General features: G+C 39.4%; 1 protein-coding gene across 1 annotated transcript in view; it reads right to left on the bottom strand.

Moving 5' to 3' along the window:
• Positions 1-20,320, bottom strand: part of SEC24D (SEC24 family member D) — a 52,294-nt gene extending 31,974 nt beyond the window's left edge. The window contains exons 1-7 of the mRNA XM_010017140.1: positions 20,170-20,320; positions 17,568-17,694; positions 15,402-15,550; positions 13,542-13,814; positions 12,642-12,763; positions 9,098-9,209; positions 7,652-7,779 (exon numbers count right to left, since the gene is read on the bottom strand). Coding sequence (XP_010015442.1) covers positions 7,652-7,779; positions 9,098-9,209; positions 12,642-12,763; positions 13,542-13,814; positions 15,402-15,550; positions 17,568-17,694; positions 20,170-20,320 — 1,062 coding nt within the window. The remainder of the gene's footprint in view (positions 1-7,651; positions 7,780-9,097; positions 9,210-12,641; positions 12,764-13,541; positions 13,815-15,401; positions 15,551-17,567; positions 17,695-20,169) is intronic.
• Between the last annotated feature and the right edge of the window lie 1,681 nt (positions 20,321-22,001).

Genomic DNA, 22,001 nt, shown 5'->3' with positions numbered 1-22,001 from the left:
TTCCTGCCTCTGCTTCCTCCCGGCTTCTTGTGCCCCTCCTCAATGGCAGAGCATGAGACTGAAAAGTCCTTGACTGGAGTAAGCACTACTTAGCAACAACTAAAAACACCCATGTGTTATCAGCACTGTTGCCAGACTAAAGTCAAAAACACAGCACTGCACCAGCTAGTAGGAAGGAGGAAAATAACTGCTACAGCTGAACCCAGGAAATCCCATATTACCAGTAAAGTTTTGTTTTGGTTTTTTTTAATTGCAGAATCACAGAATCATTAGGGTTGGAAAGTACCTTTGGAGATCATCTAGTCCAATTCCCCTGCCAAGGCAGGGCCACCTATAGCAGGTTACACAGGAAGGCATCCAAATGGGCTGTGAATGTCTCCAGAGAGGGAGACACCACAGCCTCCCCAGGCAGCCTGTTCCTGTGCTCTGCCACCCTCAGTGTAAAGAAGTTCTTCCTCATGTTGAGGGGAAACATGTTGTGTTTTAGTTTTTGGCCGTTGCTCCTCATCCAGTTGCTGGGCAGCACTGAAAAGAGTCTGGCACCTTCCTCCTGGCACCTGCCTTTGAGATACTTATATGCATTAATGAGATCCCCCCTCAGTCTGCTTTTCTCTAGAATAAACAGGCCCAGCTCCTGCAATCTCTCCTCGTAAGAAAGATGCTCCAAAGCCCTGATCATCCTTGTGGCCCTCCGCTGGACCCATCCCAGTAGCTCCTTGTCTGTGTTGTACTGAGGAGCCCAGAACTGGACGTAGTACTCCAGATGTGGCTTCACCAGGGTCATAGAACCATGGAATGGTTTGGTTTGGAAAGGACCACAAGATCATCTAGTTCCAATGCCCCTGCCATGGGGAAAGGTGCCTCACATTAGACCATGTCACCCAAGGCTCTGGCAGCCTGGCCTTGAACAATGACAGGGATGAAGCGTTACCACTTCTTTGGACTACCTCTTCCAGTGCCTTACCACTCTCACAGTAAAGAACTTCTTCCTTATATCTAACCTGAATTTCCCCTGTTTAAGTTTAATGCATTACCCCTTGTCCTACTGCTACAGTCCCTGATGAAGAGTCCTTCTCTGGTATCCTTGTAGTCCCCCTTCAGACACTGGAAGGTTGCCATGAGGTCTCCATGCAGCCTTCTCTTCTCCAGGCTCAACATGCCCATACTACTACTACCACTAATAATGACAATGATAAGGGATACCCCTTTGGCAAGTTTGGGTCAGGTGTCCTGTCTCTGTTTCCTCCCGGCTTCCCGTGTCCCTCCTCACTGGCAGAGCACGAGAGACTGAGAAGTCCTTGTTTGGGTCATGTGTCCTGTCTCTGTTTCCTCCCGGCTTCCCGTGTCCCTCCTCACTGGCAGAGCACGAGAGACTGAGAAGTCCTTGATCGGGGTAAACATTACTTAGCAGCAACTAAAATACTGGTGTGTTACCAGCATTATTCTCAGACTAAAGCTGAAAACGCAGCACTGCACTGGCTACTAAGGAGAAAAATAATCGTTACAACTGAACCCAGGACATGTGGATTGAGAACTGGCTGAATGGCAGAGTTCAGAGGGCTGTAATCAGTGGAGGAGAATCCAGTTGGAGGCCTGTATTCAGTGGTGTTCCCCAGAGATTGATACTGGTTCCAGTCTTGTTCAACTTTTTTATCAATGACCTGGATGAAGGGCTACAGTGTACCCTCAGCAAGTTTGCCAATGATACAAAGTTGGGGGGAGTGGCTGATACACCTGAACAGCAGGACCTCGATAGGCTGGAGATTTGGACGGATGTTTTCAATGACTTTGCTTCAGTCTTCACCATCAAGCTGCAAGAGAGGATCAGGTTTGAGATCATCTTAGGAACCTGAACGTGCATAAGCCCATGGGACCTGATGAAATACGTCTGCATGTCCTAAAGTAGCTGGCGAATCAAGTTGCTAAGCCACTACCATATTTGAAAAATCGTGGCAGTCAGGTGAAGTTCTCAATGACTGGAAAAAGGGAAATATAACCCCCATTTTCAAGACAGGGAAAATGGAAGACCCAGGGAACTACAGACAAGTCAGTCTCACCTCTGTGCCTTGCAGGATCACAGAGCAGATTCTTCTGGAAACCACGCTAGTGCACATGAAAAACAAGGTGGTTGGTGACAGCCAATATGGCTTCACCAAAGCCAAATCATGCCTGACCTATTTGGTGGCCTTCTATGATGAGGCTGCAGAACTGATGTTGAAGGGCAAGGCAGCTGACATTGTCTACCTGGGTATGTGCAAAAGTGTTTGACGCTGTCCCGCACAACATCCTTCTCTCTAAACTGGAGAGACATGAATTTGATGGATGGACCACTCAGTGGATAAAGAGTTGGCTGGATGGCTGCATGCAGAGTTGTGGTCAGTGGCTCAATGTCCAATTGGAGACCGGTAACGAGGGGTGTCCCTCAGGGGTCGGTGTTGGGACCAATTCTGTTCAACATCCATGTCACTATCCAGTGACATCGACAGTGGGATTGAGTGTGCCCTCAGCAAGTTTGCTGACGATACACTGGAGGGAAGGGATGGGATCCAGAGGGACCTGGACACACTTGAGAGGTGGGCCAATGCCAACCTCATGAAGTTCAACAACGTGAAGTGCAAGGTCCTACACCTGGGTCGGGGCAACCCCAGGCACAGCTGAAGGCTGGGTGGAGAAGTGATTCAGAGCAGCCCTGCAGAGAAGGACTTGGGGATGTTAGTCAATGAGAAACCGAACATGAGCCAGCTTCAGTGTGGACACACAGCCTAGAAATCACCCATGTGCTGGGCTGCATCAAAAGGAGCGTGACCAGGTCAAAGGAAGTGATCCTGCCCCTCTCTACACTGCTCTCATGAGACCCCACTTGGAGTACTGTGTGCAGTTCTGGTGTTCTCAACACAAAAAGGACATGGAGCTGTTGGAGCAAGTCCAGAGGAGCGCCACGAGGATAAGGGGGCTGGAACACCTCCTTTATGAAGACAGGCTGAAAAATTGGGTATGTTGAACCTGGAGAAGAGAAGGCTGCATGGAGACCTCACAATAAGGAAGACTGATGGGGCTTTGGTGGAGCGATGTCATGACATACAGATCTATTGAAATCTGTCAATAGTCAGGCACCATGCAGATAAACATGACCTAGTTGATATAATATACTCCTTTTGAAAAAAGTATTTTGATAGAATCCCTCATCAAAAACCTCTTAAATTAGCTAAGCTCTCACACAATATAGGGGAAAGACCTCCTGTGAATAAGTAACAGAAGACAGAAATCGAAGGGTAAAATGACGGCTTTATCAGCAAGCACCTCAAGGATCTGTTCTGCAGTCAAAAGAAAAATAAAATCAAATAAATAGCAAAGAACATGGTAGAGAATGACAACACAAAACTACTAGGGAGCAATGAAGAAGGTAATTCAGATATTTAAATATTTAAAACTATAGATAATTATTTGGAGTTGTTTACATTTCCTTTTACAACATGAAATACTCCTTTAACTACCTTTTCTTAGCAAGTAGGATTAAATGTTAAATCAAGATCACATGGTTTATTCAGGCTCTGGAAACATTTATACATCTCCAAAACAAATTCTTGTAGGGCTTGGTCTATGATGATAATTGTGAGAGCTAGTTTATTTTTATAGACTGTTGCTAAAGCACTGGTGGACTAAAAATAAGTTCTGTCAAACAATGATACTGTATTCTCAATCTGTAACAAACAAATACTTTCTATAGATCATCCAAATCAGGAAAGTGAAAATGATCTGTTATTTCTGAGAAATAATAAATAAGGACTTGGTAAAGATAAGATTCAGAAATATCTAGAGGTGTTAAGACACTGAGCAGAGAAGTAAAGCATGAATGTTTTAACAGTCTTTGTTTCGAATGATATATAGCATACATGTAATGTTCACTAGTTATACTAGTAGTGTAATCTTCTAGATTGGCTGTAGGTTTTTTGTAGTAATGTTTTGAGAGACTGTGTGCTCTCCGTGGATTTTGCCCCTCTAACTTTCAACTTGAGGGCTTTTCTAAATGAATCGATTTCACTTGCTCTGCTCTTCTGAAGCTCAGTGCCTATATGTCAAGAGCTGGTAACTTAGCTGCTCTTGAGATATCAAACACAACCCTACAACGATCTCTAGTGAATGGTCTCTATTTATGTCTTAAAAATTCACTCTCACTTGAGATTTAACATTACAGAAGTAAAGCCTTCTTTGGGAACTCTTCTTCAGTGTGGCCATATTTACTATTTAAATTTTGATAATGGCTTCTGTACAGTTTTTCATTCTTCAGTTTTACTTTACTTATTTAGAAATTTTGCAATATTTCTGAGAAAACTACTGTTAAGTCACTGAACCTAAACTTTTCATTTGAAAGCTCCTAGGACCTGTTATCTCCATCTCCCTGTTTTCTTAGTCAAGGCAAACAAATCCTCAGAGCTCAGTTTCCAGTTGACTACTGTTTGTATGCAATTAAAAGCTTTTTTTATTTCTTTTTTTCTCCCCAAAATTCATTACAAAAATTAATTTAAAACCTTCAGGGAGTGTTCCAGGCTCTATCAGCCGGAACACTATTGATTCTATAGAGTAAAATCTGAAAAGGAGAGAAAAATGAAAAATATCTAATTGGCAGAACAAAATGCTGCTATATCATCTCCATTACACACACGTCTGACAGCTCCAGAACCCCAATGACATTTTCCTACTCTCTCCTATCCGGCTGCTTTAACATGAAGATTCTCTTGGGCACTCCTTCCCACTGCCTGCACAGCCAAGGGCAGCCACTTTGCTCTGATGGTCAAAGCGTAAACTCATTAAGAGACACTAATCAGAGTGCACAACTCTCCAACTGGTACCAACATGTAACACCATTTACAAGTCATCAACCAAATGGTGAATGTATTCAATTAAGAAAGAAAATAAGGTCTGTACAATTGTGCTCTCCCCCTCATACATGTACCTAATTCTACCAGTGTCAGTAGCCTTAGCTATTTCATTGCTTTTTTACTAATTTTTTGCTGCAGTTCAGATTACATAGTGCCAAACAAAGCATGGTGAGGAGAAAATACAATCCACAGTTCTCTTGATATCATCTAGGTCACTTGGACAGAACATAGTATGTCATCAGCGCAAAACCCAATCTTCTCAGTGAATCAAAATACACACTCAAGATTGGCTTCCAGAAAGGAAGAACAAGCAATCTGAAGACTGCACCAAATCCTCACATTATTTGGAAGTGGGAGCAAGGTAAGGTTTTTCCTTTTTTTCTAAATGTCTTGGCACAGTAATGGCATAGGAAAAACTAACAAACAAAAAATCAAAACCAAAAAAACGCAGACAGACATGAATTCTATGGCAACAGACCACTGAAAAATATATTTTATATATTATTTTACATTCATCCTCAACTATAAGTGATGATCAAAGCAAAATACCAATTAAGTAAGAATTAGATTTATGGAACACTCCTAAGTCTATAAGTCACCTGAACGATCCCAATAGCCCATAGCTTTTAAAATATGGCTTTACCAGCACAGAAAGACATGATCTATGTAATATGCACCATAATGGACTATTGATACTCTGTAGATTTGCTAAGCCCTTACAGATCAAGTGAGACAGGTCAGTTTCTCACCTGTTCCTAACCATATTACCTGCTGCACAAACTATTTGTGGCCATTTCACATCCATGGTCCACTAAACCCTTTAGCCATTGCTTCTCTTCCTCCTCCTTTGAAAAGAAACAGAACTGAAATACTCTGGGAGCTAACACTGAGTATACTAGAAACATATCTGCAGCTGAAGCTGCAACGAAGACGAATGAAGGGAAACTATTCACTAAAAGGCTAGAAGAAAAAAAATCATTATTTAAACCAGTTACTCTGTATAACATGCTGTTTATCAAGAGAAAGAGATTAGACAGATTTATACTTTATACTTACTTTATACCGAGCCTTTTAACATGTGATGAGCATCCCCTGTAGGCTAAAAGGCACAATCCATAAGATAGGCTAGATATTCTGAAACAAAGAACATTCTGTGCCTTGCAGTCACTAGTTCCAGGCAGAATACACTATACTAGGAAATCTAAAAACAAAAGTAAGCCCTCAAGTGTATTTTGCTACTATAAAAAAGCTCAGTTCCTTCAAATTAAGCGGCTTTTCAGAATTAAAGTTGTTATAAATCCCATATGGAAGACCATTTTTATTAGAAGATCTTAAGAGCAAGACCTTATTTTGGCAGCAGCAGTGAAGACTAAGGGCAGAGGCAAGCCTTCGAAAAACTGCCTCAGCTAAGACTGCCTAATTCTTCCTACTGTAACACCATCTCTTCAGTTCTTACAACTTTAGCAAGCTGTAGTTGTTGAGACTAAAACTTTCCACGCTGGACTTTTGCCAATTTTGAGAGACATTTTTCGAGTTTTTTTAGCCTCTTCCAAGAAAGAGGCTAGGGAAAAAATACATTGCTCTTTACAGATTAATGAATTCCACTGACTTTTCCAACAGCTTAAGGCCACTAACACTTCAGAAAGGGTGGGTTACTGAGTACATATCTTTGCCAACCCTCGCCTCCTTAATTTGGCCAAGATCAAGCTCTGGTACATACTTCTAGTTTATGTATGCAGAAGAAATTCAGATTTTAGCAATTCATTGAGACAGGGAAGCTGTGCATGGAGGACATAAATGACTACAAGCAGACGGAAAGATGCACAAATGAAGAGCCAACATGAAAACAGAATTGGTAACTGCTATCTGGGCACAGGAGGAAGGAAAAAGGGTAGTAAAGGTTGGCTGGTAAAGAAGGGGTGGAAAAGCAACAGCAGGAGTTTTACCTTGGAGAAAATGCAGAAGGGGCATTTTTGCGCATTCCCCTCAAGAACTGGAATGAAACCCAAAACTGATGTCTAGCAGACAAATGGCGAGACTCACTATCTGCAGAACTGTAAGTAATACATCCTATGTCCCTGTGGAACACAGAGAAGATAACTACATACTACCCTGCTAAAATAACACCTTTAAGTCAAACTACAGAGGTCTGTTGCATTGGAAGTTATCCATCCTGATAGAGAACATCTGTTTTTTTTCCAACATATTTTTCAAAAAAAAACCCTAAGAATTTACAAATATTAAAACAAAGTTAAAGAAAAATCAAAGACTGCAAAACTAAGTGCTGAAAGTCTTTGCAATTTTAATCAGGCTTTTCTCTGCATGCATTTTACAAGGAGCTTTTGAAGACACGATCACATAAAAAACTAAATGGAAAAATGTCATTGTTTGAATGTAACTGTCCATATCTTGAAACTAGCTTGATACTGTTTGTGGTCATCCTCTTTTAATGTCTTTGCCTGTACCTATGAAGTTCCAGCAGAACAGGCATCGCACAAAGCTGGCATGATTTAGAGGCAGTTGGGGGAACACCAGGAAGCTAATGTTACAGATTACACCGTCATCACTCTTGTACCTTTTCTAAACAAAGACTTTTATCCCTTGAAGTTCTATCATGGCCAAAGTATATCTCGTAGCCTTCTGACATCTCCCCACTGTCTTACTCCTTCACAGAAGTAAACCAGCCTCACTCCCAATGAAATCAGAGAAGAACAAGACTGCAATATTTAGGAGACAAAACCACGTATGACTAATATTCAGTTAGTCCTTACCTCATTTGGTGGAACGACAGCAAATGGCTGGATGACAGCTGCCAGGGGAATACGAGCCTGTTTGGCCATATCTGAAGATGATGGGAAGCAGTAGGTAGTACATCGGATGTAACGAGGGCTGGCATGGCCTAGAACATCCAACATAGCATGCAGAATGAAAGGCTGTTAAAAGGAACCTGCCTGTCCCAAACACAAACCAGAAAAATCAAAACCAAACCATAAAGAAACAAGCACATATGCTAAGTACACCTTTTTTTCGCTCATGCAAGCGTCTGCCCATCTCTCTGCTTTATGCATATGTCAGTCCATTGCCCCACTCTGTGGGTAAACCTTTTCTTGCTGTTCAAGTTTAAAGCAGACATTTAAACATATCAAGAAAAAAATCCACAATTATTTGCAATAAGAATCTCAACAGAGATTAGTTTTAAACATATCACATCTAAGATCGTAAAAGAAAATAATACGGGTAAAAACCCCAGTGGAAATGTCAGCACTGTACATAAATGCTGCATACTGACACCTCCTGTTAAGATTGCTCCAACGAGCTAGCTCTGATTCAGCAAATAGTGTATCTGTATTAACATCACTATGCTAATTTATCTTGCAAAATACAGTATGCTAAAATCACTACACCACTTCTGTACCACACTTAGCTCAGTTTCCCCAGTGAGAAACTGTGCCAGGCACAGAAAGGCAACAGTTCAGAAACTGGCTTCCTTATGCTTCTTTTTTAACCATCAAGCTGTAGCTCTGCTCAGTTTCTTGAAAGGAATGTCTTTGTTCATCAAAACTGCATTACCCCACTCCCAGATAATGCCAAAAATATCTTGATGTGTTTGCACATTTATACAATTTATCCAAACAGTGATAAATTAATGTTGGACTAAATGATACCATCGGTTTAATCTGTATTAAAATATCTAGTCTGCTGTCAAGAGCAGCACATGGAATATTGTACTTCCAGGCTCTAGGCAGAGGCAAAGGCAAAGGAAAAAATTAAGTCAACTAGACAGCTTGTATGCTGCCCCTATTGCTTGAATAGAATTTTCCAAAATTTGCATCTTAAAACATAACAGTGCTAGCCTCATTACCTATTCTAGAGCCCATCTTTTAAAATTTCAGAAGAATCCAGAAAGGATTTCAACTTCAAGTTTAAAACCTTGAAAAATTTTAACATAAAAAGAAAATTTGTCTCAACTATTCATATTATTTTAAAGGTCAGGAAGGATAGAGGAGTTGTTAACCCAAGGCATAAGAAACAAACTCCCACTTCCCTCATCTCTTCTTCTTTAAAGGGAGTTTCCCATTTCATGTCCAATTTAGAGTAAGTATCATCATTTTCAGATGACAAATTTGAGAATTTAGGTGGGTTCGTTTTTTTTTTTTCTTTAAAATTAATTTGATTTCACCAAGAAAGACTCCCAAATGAGTAACAAGAACAGTTACCTTGGTCTTGGATTACGCAGTCTGTGGTGACAAGAGGAGGAACCTGTCCTCTTGTGTTTGTAGCATAGATCTGCCCTCCTCTAGAAGCCTTATCATTTTCAATTACTTGAATCTGATGAATAAGAAGGACAGTGTGAGTGGACAATGCTATAAACCTATCACAATTCAGGCTTCTGGGACACTTAACTAGAAAACTATACACACAGCTGAGCAGTATAACTTATTTACAACTGCAGTTGCCTGTTGGAAGTCAGGAGTAAAACTACATTGGGATGGATAAAACATACACAGTTAACAGACGAGTTGTTTAGAGTAAGCATACTGAACATTAGGAGAACAGACCTTTTCAAGAGAGGCTAGCCAACAAATCGAGGGCAGTGATAGTGCAAATAAGTCCTTCTTACTGATCTGGCCTTCTATTTCCCAGATCAAACTGAAGTGCAAAGTTGCTTCACCTTACTCAGATGCCATATATACCAGGTTATCTTTTGTATGATCATAGTTGTGCCAGCTGCTGCTCTCCATAAATGAACATACAGATAACTGATCACATTGCAATGCGGGAGGGGCTAGCCCATCTTCCTCCTGAGTAGGCTCCATGCACAGGGTGGTTAAGAAATAAACAATATATAGTAGATCACTTGCCTAGCTGAGCTTTATTTCAGGACTGCCATTTAGAAGGCAGCAATTTAAACTCCTGAGAAAAGCCTTGCTGGCCATCACGTAGTATTTCAACACTGGAACTCAAGAGTTTCATCCTCTAGGTCAGACTACCTTGTTGTGAGCTTCCTCTTACTAAAAAAGTAAAGGAGAACAACCACAGAAATTCTTATTAAAATGAGGCAACTCTGATCATATACATATTTACTCTGGTGGAAGCCTAGTTTATAGCAATTTACAATGCCATGTCATGAAACGTTCATGAAGCTGAGGCTTTACTTCTGAACAAATTCCTTTCCCGTACACTTCCTCCCCTGTCTTTTCTGCACAGTCCTTACCCCTGTTTAAGTCTGATACTTTTCAGGACATAACTGAAGTTACATAAGGCTGCATTTTGTTCCACACCATAAACCAGATCACTGAGATGGTACTGTTATTCCTCCTCTTCCCTCAAAGAATCTGTCTTTTCAGCAATATGGTTTAGAGTATAGCTGAACAGCTGTAAGAGGCAAGAGGAATGAAGCAATTTCTGAAACTGGCTTTGCCACTGCTGCTGGTATCCCATGGAATTTTATCTTTACACTGCACATGAATTTCTAATAATAGGAAGTTCAGAAGCCTCTGTTTGAAAGCAAACAGAGAAGAGAAACAAAATTAGCTGCATAGAGTCTATTGATCGTTGTCCAAGAGGTATTTCCTAACACACTGGAAATAATCGGGAGTCTGTAATTTTTTTTTTTTTACCTGAGAAAGTTTTTGTATTGCAATTTAAATATACAATATATTCCTTAGAGAGCTTGTTATATCTTCTGTTTGATTACTTTTCCCTGCCTTGTATAATTATTGTTAATTCTTGCATTAGAAGGAAAAAGGTTTTGAACTAAAAAGGTCCTCTGGCTGAAGAAAGCAAACCATTTTCAGACTTAGCTCTGCAGAGGATCAATGTACCATAGTATTCTGCAGTTAACTGACCTAAATATATCATTGTTCTTCAAAATAATTGTTGACAAAGCCCAGATGCTAGTTTTCATAGATGTTGTCAGAACATGTATCAACCTCTAACATATGTAAAAAAAATAAAAATCAAAAATGGCTAGAGATAAGAAGCAAATTTATCTGGCAACACTACTGTAATTACATAATGTAGATATAACAGGAGAAATAGAAATGGTTACATTAATTACTCACTCTGAATCAGCTTTTTGCCCTTTACAGACCTTGACCCAGATCATGTTTCTGTTAAACATGTCATTTTGATCCTCTCTGTGCTGCTTAAATAAGCCTTTTAACCTATTTTAACATTGCTGTCACAGTCAAGGCTGTTTATTCTACATGCATAACTGAAACAAGACATCAGTCCGTGCTTTCATGCCAGACCTCCTTCTCCACCCCGTCTTTCTTTTTTTTTTTTTTTTTAAGTTAGACAAGACTATATTACCCTTCTTATGCAAAAAATACCATACTGAAACAGCTAGGAATGACTGACCTATTAAGGACATTTGTTAATTACACAGACACTCACTAGTTTTTTTACACAATGGCTTTCAGTGACATTTAACTTGAAAATTACTTTTAATAAAGCCAATTGTAGTTTTTATATTAACCTCTAAGTGATTATCAACAAGCATTTTCTCAACATCTTGGGGATTTTACATCAAAGCCACCATTGGATAAAATAAAAAATCTTTTCTAGAAGGACAAAAGAATATCCCAATTTAAGGAAGCAGAGCTGATCCCTATAGCAGTGTCAGGGCCTTTACACAAATGCTTTTTCCTCATCTTTTTGGAACTTAAATTCTTTCCTGTACAGCAATGCTGCCTCAGCAGAGAAGTGGAAGATTCCTTCACCCAGACTAGCTTACAGTGTGGTGGTTAATACATTTCTCTAAGCAGAAAGTTCTAGGTCACAGCCTGATTCAAGAATCCCAACTCTCTGAGGACCTTTTTGACCAGTCCGGATGATTGGAAAAACCACTGTGTGTGCATCAAAATGTGTTTTCCCCATGAGTTCAGTGCTTTTTCTCCCTGTATTTCAATAAGCTGTTCGGTGAAGTTTAGACTACTTTAAGATAGACAGACACAACCATAACCTAGCTTTCTCTTTCTCTAACACCATTCTACAAAGAGATACTGTCTCACCAGTACATTTTCAGGTGTGCTTCAACAGCTGAGCCTTTTCAACCTGTATGAAGCTTATGCATTAAGTATATTTGAAGCTACTGAAATCTTTACAAGGCTGCAGCAACTGGAAGGATGTGAAGGCAAATGATTCGAGTTGCCTGAGAAACTCCTGAAATCAAAGAGTGAAGTGCCTTTTGAGCATGGGACTTCTCACCGTTTCCAGTTTGAGTTCGTGTACCTGTATTCTGCACAAATCCCGATTTACGTATCTATCTGTTACAAGTTTAAGGCTTCAAACTTTCCGGAGTGAAAGGGAAAGGTGATTAGTTGCAGCGAATGCAAGTAATCCTTCAGTACTGCTCAACTTAGTATGGATTCATATGAAGAATCCATTTGACAATTCCTATTAAAGTATGTGGAATCATGGGTATATCCCATGTTAAAGTTATAAAGGCTCTTCAGAACTAACTTTAAGCACTAATTTATCCAAAGCTGACAGCACAGAATACAAAATTGCATATCATTAAGAACTCGCAAAAATTGAAACAGATCTTGAGAACCAAGCCACAGAAGTGCAATTTTATGTTAAAAAAAATACAACTAACCAAAAACAAAAAAAAAAGACAAAAAAAAAAAAAAAACCAACAACCAAAAACCAAAAAACCCACCAACTAAAACAAATACAATATTAGGATTGTCCTTCCTCTATCTTAAATGCAGCAGAAATTCACTTTCATAAAAGCAACAGTGCCATGTTACTTACTGGGCTTGGAATAGAGTCAGGATCAAGCTTCTTCTGCTGTGGGCCTGAGAGCTGTGCTGGACCCCCAGGAAAAGCACCAGGATAAGACAGTTGACACCCTGCCATCTGAGGACCATAGTTTGCTGCAGAGTTACAAATTACAATTCATTTAAAGTATTTAAGTTGCATTATCAATTTTTAACAGCAGATTTTGCTATACAATTCATTCTTACTCAGCTATATGCAACTTCTCCTTCCCTTCTGTTTTCAGGAAGTAAAAGGAAAGGATCACTTTAGCTCACACATACAGTCTGTGTTTTAAAGGCAAGCGTAAGACTTTGGCTCCAAAGTTTGCAGGTAGATGTCAAGTAAGACAGTAAAGACTACCACAGCTACTCAAAGACCATTCCATTAGCGAGAATCTCTCGCCTAACATCAGTCAGTGCAAACTGGTCTAGTTAGCTGGCTTTCTAGTTGTCAAAATAACTGTTTTCCTCATCTATGCTAGATGAAATAACTGTATTCAGTTACAATTCTTAATTGCTGCAAGGCATTTTTCAAAGCTGCTTATGACAGACAATACTATAAGACAGAGAGTAATCTGTACCTTTACAAAGTATAAGAAAAACATCTTTGTATAACACATTGTGCCTTTACCCATTACGAATGAAATAATTCTGTTCCTGATCCAAATTCAACTCCTTTTTCTTGTTACAGTCTGAACAGGGTGCTAAACTTTTGAGCAAAAGCATGGCCTGCCTTGAATGTACTGATTGATAGTGCAAATCTTTCCATACTACAATAAGGTTACTAAATTTTCATTTTTCCAATTCAGCAGAACACCAACCATGAATGGTCACAATTCCACTAGTGATTCTCCATGTGTGTTTTGTTTTCAGTTACATAAGCATCCTTCCTTACATTGCTGAGGATGATATCCAGGCCCTGGAGGCTGTGCTGAAAGCTGCTGCAAGTTAGGATTTGGGGAGACAGGGCCAGGCATTCCATCTTGTCTGGCCACAGGAGGCAACGATGGTTGAGCACGAAGGCCATTAAGATTATTTGCTGGCGGATGAACTTGTGATCCAGATGGTAAAGCGACTTGCTGCTCAGTTGGTGGAGGTGATAGCTGTGGACTCTGAAAAGATGCTGGATGCCCAGAACAGGTGTGAGGGCTCGGATTAGTGCTGGGACCTGAACAAGAAACTGTGTCAGCTGAGTTAGAACCAAAAACCTACTAGTAACTCTGTGTGGAAGGTGTTCTGGTTTTTCCTAATACATTTACAACATCTAAGCAATATTGTATCACACAATGATAATGCTGCATTATGGGGATTCTGAATCCATTTTCACGTAACAAATCTGACCTTAGTTTAACTGTGAACTGATTCAGACATTCAATTTTATTTCTTCTAGCTCTATTTTCAATAAAACCCTGCAGCTGGGGTGTATGGATAAAGAGAAAGGAAGCCAGCCTTTGGCAATTCTTGATTAGAATACACATAAATCAGAATTTGCTTTTGAAATAATATTCCATTTCATAACTCTAAACAACATTCTTTTTGCTTAATAAAATAATAAATTTCCCTTACGTGGCATGTTTTTGTTAGTCTGCCATTTGCATTTCACCATGATGTGTTTAATGGAAGATAAATCCACTCATTATCTAGTTTACAACCATCTCTGGTTTTGATGCTAAAAGATGAAACATGTGGGAATTACTTTGTGCACATTGGTGAGGAATAGTTTGTTGTTTATAACATCCAGATTCCAGTTAGAATTGAGGACCCTGAAAATGGGGAGGATGTGTGTTTTGAGACTTACAATCTGTAAATACTTATTACTTTATAAAACCTATATTTTTTTAGTCACATTTGCCCCTTAAAACGTGCAGAAACATAATTTTCAAGACAGCTAAAACAATAACCAAAATTCGGCTTGGAGCAAAAGAACCAATGTAATAATATACAAATATTGAAATGCATCTTCTGACAGCTAAGTTAAAATCAGAAGAACCAAACCCAACACAGACAAATTTGTATAGAACCTATGTCTCCAGTGGTCTGAAGGGTATCTCAGCCTTCCAGCACATAACATGATGAGCAAGAACATTATATTTTATGTAGTTATTGCTGAAGGCAATATAATGAATGCAAGAAGAAAAAAAAAGAAATAAAAAATGTATTTTGCTCTAACTAATATGAATTGCTGTATGTGAAGTGCTCTAGAGGTGGTGGACTACACTTCATCCTGTATAAAAAGGTCTGAGTTAATTGTACACTTGCAGTTCAGTACATCAAGGTGAATTAGAGTCTAAAATAATCTTTCTAAGGTGAAGAAGGTCTAAGTTTTCACAAGCAATCATACAAACAGAAGGTCAGACCCACAGTAGTTATACAGGTTTCATTCTAGTCAAGTCAGCAACTCATAAAGCCAGGGAAGGGACAGTGAATATCGTATCAGTGCAGCCTGCACTGAGAAGTTCACCATTACACACATCTGTAAAGAGACTGACCACCATAATTTCCACTCCTTTTAAATAAAATGGCAGATTTCAACAGGAAATACTCAGGAAAAGAAGATATAACCAAACAGAGTGTTAGTGGTGGGAAACCATAGAAGAATCACATTATCACATTTTTACCTCATGGGTTAGGTTTGACATGTTGTAACCTCAAAATAAATGCAAATAAATTTAGATTAAAAACTAAACTATACATCTGGCCAAAAAAAGAATAACACGATATGAAAAAGTCAATCAAATCACATAAAACTGATTACCGTAGCTATTTATCTGCATGCTGTTGAGCTGGTTAGCAAGCTGTGTTGTAGATGAAGTGGATGTAGTATTCAGGTAGGCTGGTTGTGACTGATGACTGTAGGGAGGATAGGAAGGTCTTGCATTGTGTGGAGGTGGAGGGCCTTGAAACCTAAGGGGAAAAATTACTGCAGTTATGCAAAAGATTAAATCAACCAATCACAGGGTGGTGCTGAAACAACTAATTAGGACAGCTAAACACTTAAGAGAGTTTGCTCACATTCTGCTCAGAAAATGTATACTTCTACTAAAATAGTCATGAAGCACACAGAAATTGTACACTTGTTTAAAAAAGTGAAACCTAAATAGTACATGTTTATTTGCATACTTGTTAGAAACAAAGAAGAGCAAGCATGCTATGGCAAAGAGACAGTGGTAATTAACTACATGAAAGCTTGAAGATTAAGAAACACAAGCTTCCAAACATATTGCATTACTCCATCCCTTTTCCATGCTTATAAAAGAAGATTCCCTACCAGGGAGGTGTAAGAAGATTAGGAGGAAAATCTGTGAAGAGAAGAAAATGAAGTGAGAAACTGTTAAGGAGTTCCCTCTAGCAGAGGAAAAAAGATGCAGGCAGGAAAAAACTGCTTTGCGATTACCAGATATGGAAAAACATGAATGGAAGAAAAAAACTGAAGAAAAGAAAGTAGTTACTCACATGTGGCATATAAAAGTATTTTCTACCAGACTACATTGCTCTGAAAAAATAACAACTCAGGCTACCTCCCAGAGAAGATCTGCACTGATTTTCCTAGGAGTACTTCTAAAACTGAGGTGGGGCCTATCTATTTCAAGACAATTAGAATTCACTTGAGATTTTGATGTGGAATTTTCCTCGCCTAAAACAGCAGCTCCCAGCAATTTGGGAATAAAACAAGATCAGGTGAAAAACAGAAGTGTGCATCTGTCAGGGCACTGACTGGAAGCTAGGAAAAAGAATCAGTATTTTGCTGGATTGGTCATGTCATCCTGACTCCGGTTGTCTTGTCTTTTCATCTTCAGGACAGCAACCACTTTCTCCATGTCTTCTGCAACTGATCATCAGTCTCCTTGGGTCCACCTTTACACAGTGATAAGCCAGAGACAACAAACAGGATTCCCTATTTTGATAACTAATAAAACACACTTTTTTTTTGAAAAGTAATACCTATACAACTAAAAAGCAGAGATGCAGACTAAGACTTCAATCAACTAAACCAAAAAAGTTGTTACCCAGTGTCAGGTTCACTAAAACTAAAATAGCTGAAAGTACATAAACTGATTTTGCCACTCCTGGGAGGTGAGCAAAATAATTAACATTTTACAGAATTAAATACAAGAACTAAGCATATTTACCCACTTATAACTATCTGCAATACAACCACTGTGATATAATCTATCCCCTCATACAATCATTTTTCCTAGATTTCTTTCTAGAGCTTCCACCTGTCTCTATTTTACCCCTTCCCCACTCCTATCTCCTTCACTTATTCCTGTGAGCTCTGGAGGTAGAACAGTACTTCGGATAGGCTATGAAGAGTGTATCTCAGACCTAAGCAAAAGAGTATCAGTCATCCACGTGAGAGAGTATAACAAAGCTGCATTATAAAATGTCCTTAACGTACTCTGTGCAGCCTTGGCTGTGATCCCACAACAATGAAGCAAAGACATCCTAACAAGCCATGGGTTGGAGTGGGGACTACAGATATATAGATATGTGCCAGTTTCTAGTCAAAATTCTCTGGCAACTATTGTTATCTCACAACAAAGGCGCATTAAGACATCAAATGAAGAAAAAAAATAATGCAACGTCTGTATCAAACATTATCTATAAAGTATTTTTAACACCTTACTGCTGCTTTGAAGCAACGGGTCTAAGATCAAGAAGGAAGAACAATTAAAAATAAAACAATGCATGATAAAGAGCTGACTTTCTGTCAGATGGAATTTAATGAGGTTACAGATCACACTGTATGATCTGGCAGTTTAATACAGGGAACTGAACTAGATGATCCAGTTTAGAATTGGAGGAAGTCAGAACTGTTGTAGATTAAAGGGATGCCATACTTAAATGCAAGTGAAGCAGCCAAAGACAGGTAACAGTAGCCAAATAGCTTAGATCTCATGTAGTAATTCTTGAAAGTCACCTATGTGGCTGTTGTCCTGGTGTACTGGGCCCATTTTGGAAGCTGGTCTGGCCAAATTGATGTGTAGCAGGTGGTGGAGGCCCAACAGAAGCTGAGGATCCAAAAGGCACAGTTGATTTTGGCACACCTGCAAAAGAAGATGTACTTCTATGTATGAACCCTGTAAGAAAGCACAACATAGCTAAGAAATACAGGTGTGTGGCCCTGCTCTAACAATAACAGCTCTAGGTGGCACTGATTGAGCAGGGGGGTTGTAAGAGATGACCCCCAGAGGTCCCTTCCAACATCAGCGATTCTGTGTTAACAAAAGACCAATTTCTGGTCAGCTAGAGAAGCAGATATGAAAAAGAACAGATAGTAAAAAGGAAGTAAATAGTAGCTGGTAACTTTTCAGCAGAAGAACCCAATAGGAACAGTAAGAAAGAAGCAAGAATGAACAAACAGACCCTGCAATTCAATTTGGGGTACAGGCAATTCTCTGTCACTCAGTTATCTTTACAAGTAGAAGCAAGAGGTTCCTTTGATTTCAGAGACTACTGTCAGAAAGAAAACGTGGAACAATCTTTACAAGGTGACTATGAAGAGACTATTATTTATGTAAACAGCAGTGTTGAATAAACAGCTTTTCAACCTGCATTTTTTTAATTATTTTCCTTTAAATTAACATCAAAAATTGTTTGGTACCAAAACTGGTATTTTTCCTAAGTATTCTAATAAACCAATTACCAGAAGTAGTTCTATCTTTTTACTATATTCAGCATTGGATTAAGGCAGCACAACTCCTGCTGTCTTTAATAAGAATTTTTAAAGAAAGTGGATAAACATCCTTTTTTCTGTTCGCATGATAACAAAAAAATCGAGGACACCACAGAATATTTGAAAAACCTCAATACACTTGGATAATTACTTTTGTCATTACACTACTCCACCATCTCAAATACCAAATTTAATGTAACTTATAACTTGAATGCTATTAAAATTTTAACAAATATATGTTTTCAGATGCCTTAGAGAATTGTCGTGGTTTAAGCCCAGCCGGCAACTTGGAACCACGCAGCCGCTCGCTCACTCCCCCCCTTTTTCTTCCTCCCCCCGCTCCCGGAGGGATGGGGAGGAGAATCGAAGGAATGTAACTCCCACGAGTTGAGATAACAGCTCTCCAGTAACTAAGGTATAATACAAACCATCCTCTGCTACCAATAATAATGATAAGAGGAATAACAAGGGAAAAGGACACAACCGCTCACCACCCGCCGACCGATACCCAGCCCGACCGGAGCAGCGATCTGGGCCTTCCGGGTAACTCCCCCCAGTTTCTATACTGGGCATGACGTGCTGTGGTATGGAATACCCCTTTGGCCAGTTTGAGTCAGGTGTCCTGTCTCTGCTTCCTCCTGGCTTCCCCTCCTCTCTGGCAAAGCATGAGACTGAGAAAGTCCTTGGTCAGAGTAAACATTACTGAGCAACAACTAAAAACATCGGTGTTATCAGAGTTGTTCCCAGGCTGAAAGTCAAAAACACAGCACTGCACCAGCTACTAAGAAGGAGAAAAAATGACTGCTGTAGCTGAACCCAGGACAAGAATATTTCAAACATCTATACTATTTTAACTAATATCCCCCTGTGACATCAGGCAAAACATTGAGATGGTCCCTTTTCCTGCCTCCCTATACTGGTTATGTATATTAGTAAACTTAGAAGGAAGAGGAAACCTTACTCTTTTAGATATTTTCCACAGCCCCAATTCACTAGTCTAGCATGCCTATATTGCTTTACTGAAATTAGACCAGCAAGTCTGACTGACAGCAAGAAAGACTTAAATTCCATACTTCCAAATTATTATTTAAGCTTCCACTACCATATACTCATATATTGTACTTCTTGAAAGATCTTAAGCCACAGATTGCCAGTTGAAATTAATGAAGAGCAAAGGAGAGACAAGGACAGCCAATAAAACAAGACAATGTATCTGTTGGATGTCAATAAAATTAACTGTAGCATTATTAGGCTGGTATAAATAAAGCAAATATTTCCTTTGCTTGTAATTGGCTCATACCCAATGTGCTCTTCCTCATAGAAAGTAACTGTCTCCTGAATGATTAGAAAGCAAATGGTCTCTACTTACCATGCATTATCCAAATACACCACCCAGTAAGCAAGCTTAAGCAGAACACCAGCACACACTCATAGGCAAGTTTGCGTTCAAGAATTCAGTAGGACAAAGGTCTCTTGTGAAGAACACAACTCATTTCTGAGAGCTTGCTTGCCATTACACATATGAACTGAGAAACGTTTCTCTATTCCCAAAACCACTTGTTTTGTATATGTCTGTATTCTGTATTAGTCATAATACAGGATTAAGTGTTGGTGCTTATTGCTTCCTGGACAGAGAAAATCACACATGAAGGTTGTGAATTTCACCATGCGTCTTACATCCACATCTGAGCATCAACAACAATACAGATAAAGGTAGTGCAGGACCCTCTTGCAGCAGCAGCAGAGTAAAACTGGGCATTCTGTGTTGATCTATGTAAGAAAAAGAGATGGAAAATGCTTTCATAGAAAAGCAGACTCTGAAAACACAAATAAGCCAAATTCATACCTGGTTGAGGTGCTGAGCAGGAGGAGTTAGGGTCCCCATAATGCCCATAATGAAGTGAAGAATTAGGTGGTCCAAAACCTGAAGAAAAGCCTCCTATTCCTGGCTGGGATTGGGAATATGGAGGAGCTGCAACATAACCCTGTTGACTCATGATGGCAATATTCTCATTCCAACTACTGGGTCCTCTTTAAAAATCTGCAAAAGAGAAAGTGACACCTGCTACTACTCTTCACAAGTTTTAAAAGGCTGTATTGTGTGTGAACTGTATTCACACACAAAAAAAAGACAAAAGACACATTTGATGGGGGGAAAAAAAAGGAACTTGGAAGTCAGGGGAAACTAGTGGCTTTGCTTGCTTACTTGGTTAGCTTCCTCAGCACTACCACATACTGCATTAATTTAAACAAATCACTGAATTTATCTGAATGGTATTCACCTCTCCCAGGCGCATGAAAGAAAAAACTGTAAGTAACAGTTGTGTAGCTGGAAAAAAAAGTCAAAGGGAAGTCTCCAAATGTTCTCAAAACAGTTTTCTTGGTTAACAAGGTAAATATAGGAAGAATAAAAAAAAAATGTTTAAACATAGAGGGTTTATGCTGCCAGCTATATTTTCTTTCCTCCTCCAGCCACATCAGAAAAGACGTGGCAGTGTGCACTTCAGCTGCTCCAGAAGACAGAAAGTCAGCACTAAATAACCTACAAAATTAGAGACACATATACATATTATATCCATATAACAGAAGAAATTTTCACTTTGGGGCAGCTGTGACAGCCAACACCTCTAGCTGCGACAGCATCCAGGGGAAATGACTTCCTCCACTGCTTACTCACTCACACATGCACAAAAAAAATAAAAATCTTGCCACGTCAAACTTCCCACAGACTGTATAAACACACAGAGGTTGTGCCGAAGAGACAGGAACTCCTACCACAAGCAAAATAATTTAAGTTATTGAATATAGTTCCAGATTCTATTTAACATTAAACATATTTAATCCCTTCTTAAGATATGTATATATACCAACACACAATAAAAATAGATTGGAGGCAGCAGCCAAAATATCAATGGAAACTGATCACCTAAGGTTTTAGCTATCACGTTCTAACAACAGACCTACAGATTCACTCTGGAAACTGCATAAGAAAGATCACAGGATGTGCTAAACCCAATCTTTCCCTGTTTTTTTTTTAACACCAGAGTCACTACACAGAAGGACATGAAAACCTTTTTCTTCCTCTCTCTGAACACTAGTTCAGACACCCCACAGACTGAGAAACAACAGTATGCAAACACTTCTCCACAATTTAATTTACCCCTGTTAGAGAATCAGTTGTCATCTTTTTGTTTCTGTACCTATGCAATGCTCTATCACATTGATATCTCTACGAAGAGGTAAACTCCACTATACACATATATACCACACAATCAAAAACAGACGATCACATTCTTGGCCAACAGAAGGAGAACTTCATACTAACAGAAGGATTAACTTCATACTTCTTAAGAGACACTGTGCCTGGTAACACCATCAAGGAAGAGGTGCTGTCCCCTCCCCAAGGCATGCTGCAATCTCAACTTGGCAAACAATCTTTGGGGTGTGTGCATCTATGTACACACACACATATATATATAAAATGTAATATAGCTACACAAATGACATTTCGAGTAGTTTTAATAAGCTATGAAGACACCTGCTTAAACTGACTCCAATTCAGCGCAAACCCTGCATTTGGCTAACACTCCCGCCCTCATTAACTAAGAATTTTCAGTCACTACAACATCGCGTCAGGTCTCACTACCTGGTCGGTCACACCACGCCGCTCCACGCAGG

The sequence above is a fragment of the Nestor notabilis genome, unplaced genomic scaffold, assembly GCF_000696875.1.
Source record: "Nestor notabilis isolate BGI_N333 unplaced genomic scaffold, ASM69687v1 scaffold3366, whole genome shotgun sequence".
Classification (NCBI taxonomy): domain Eukaryota; kingdom Metazoa; phylum Chordata; class Aves; order Psittaciformes; family Psittacidae; genus Nestor; species Nestor notabilis.
This window is presented reverse-complemented; position numbering and strand designations above follow the sequence as displayed.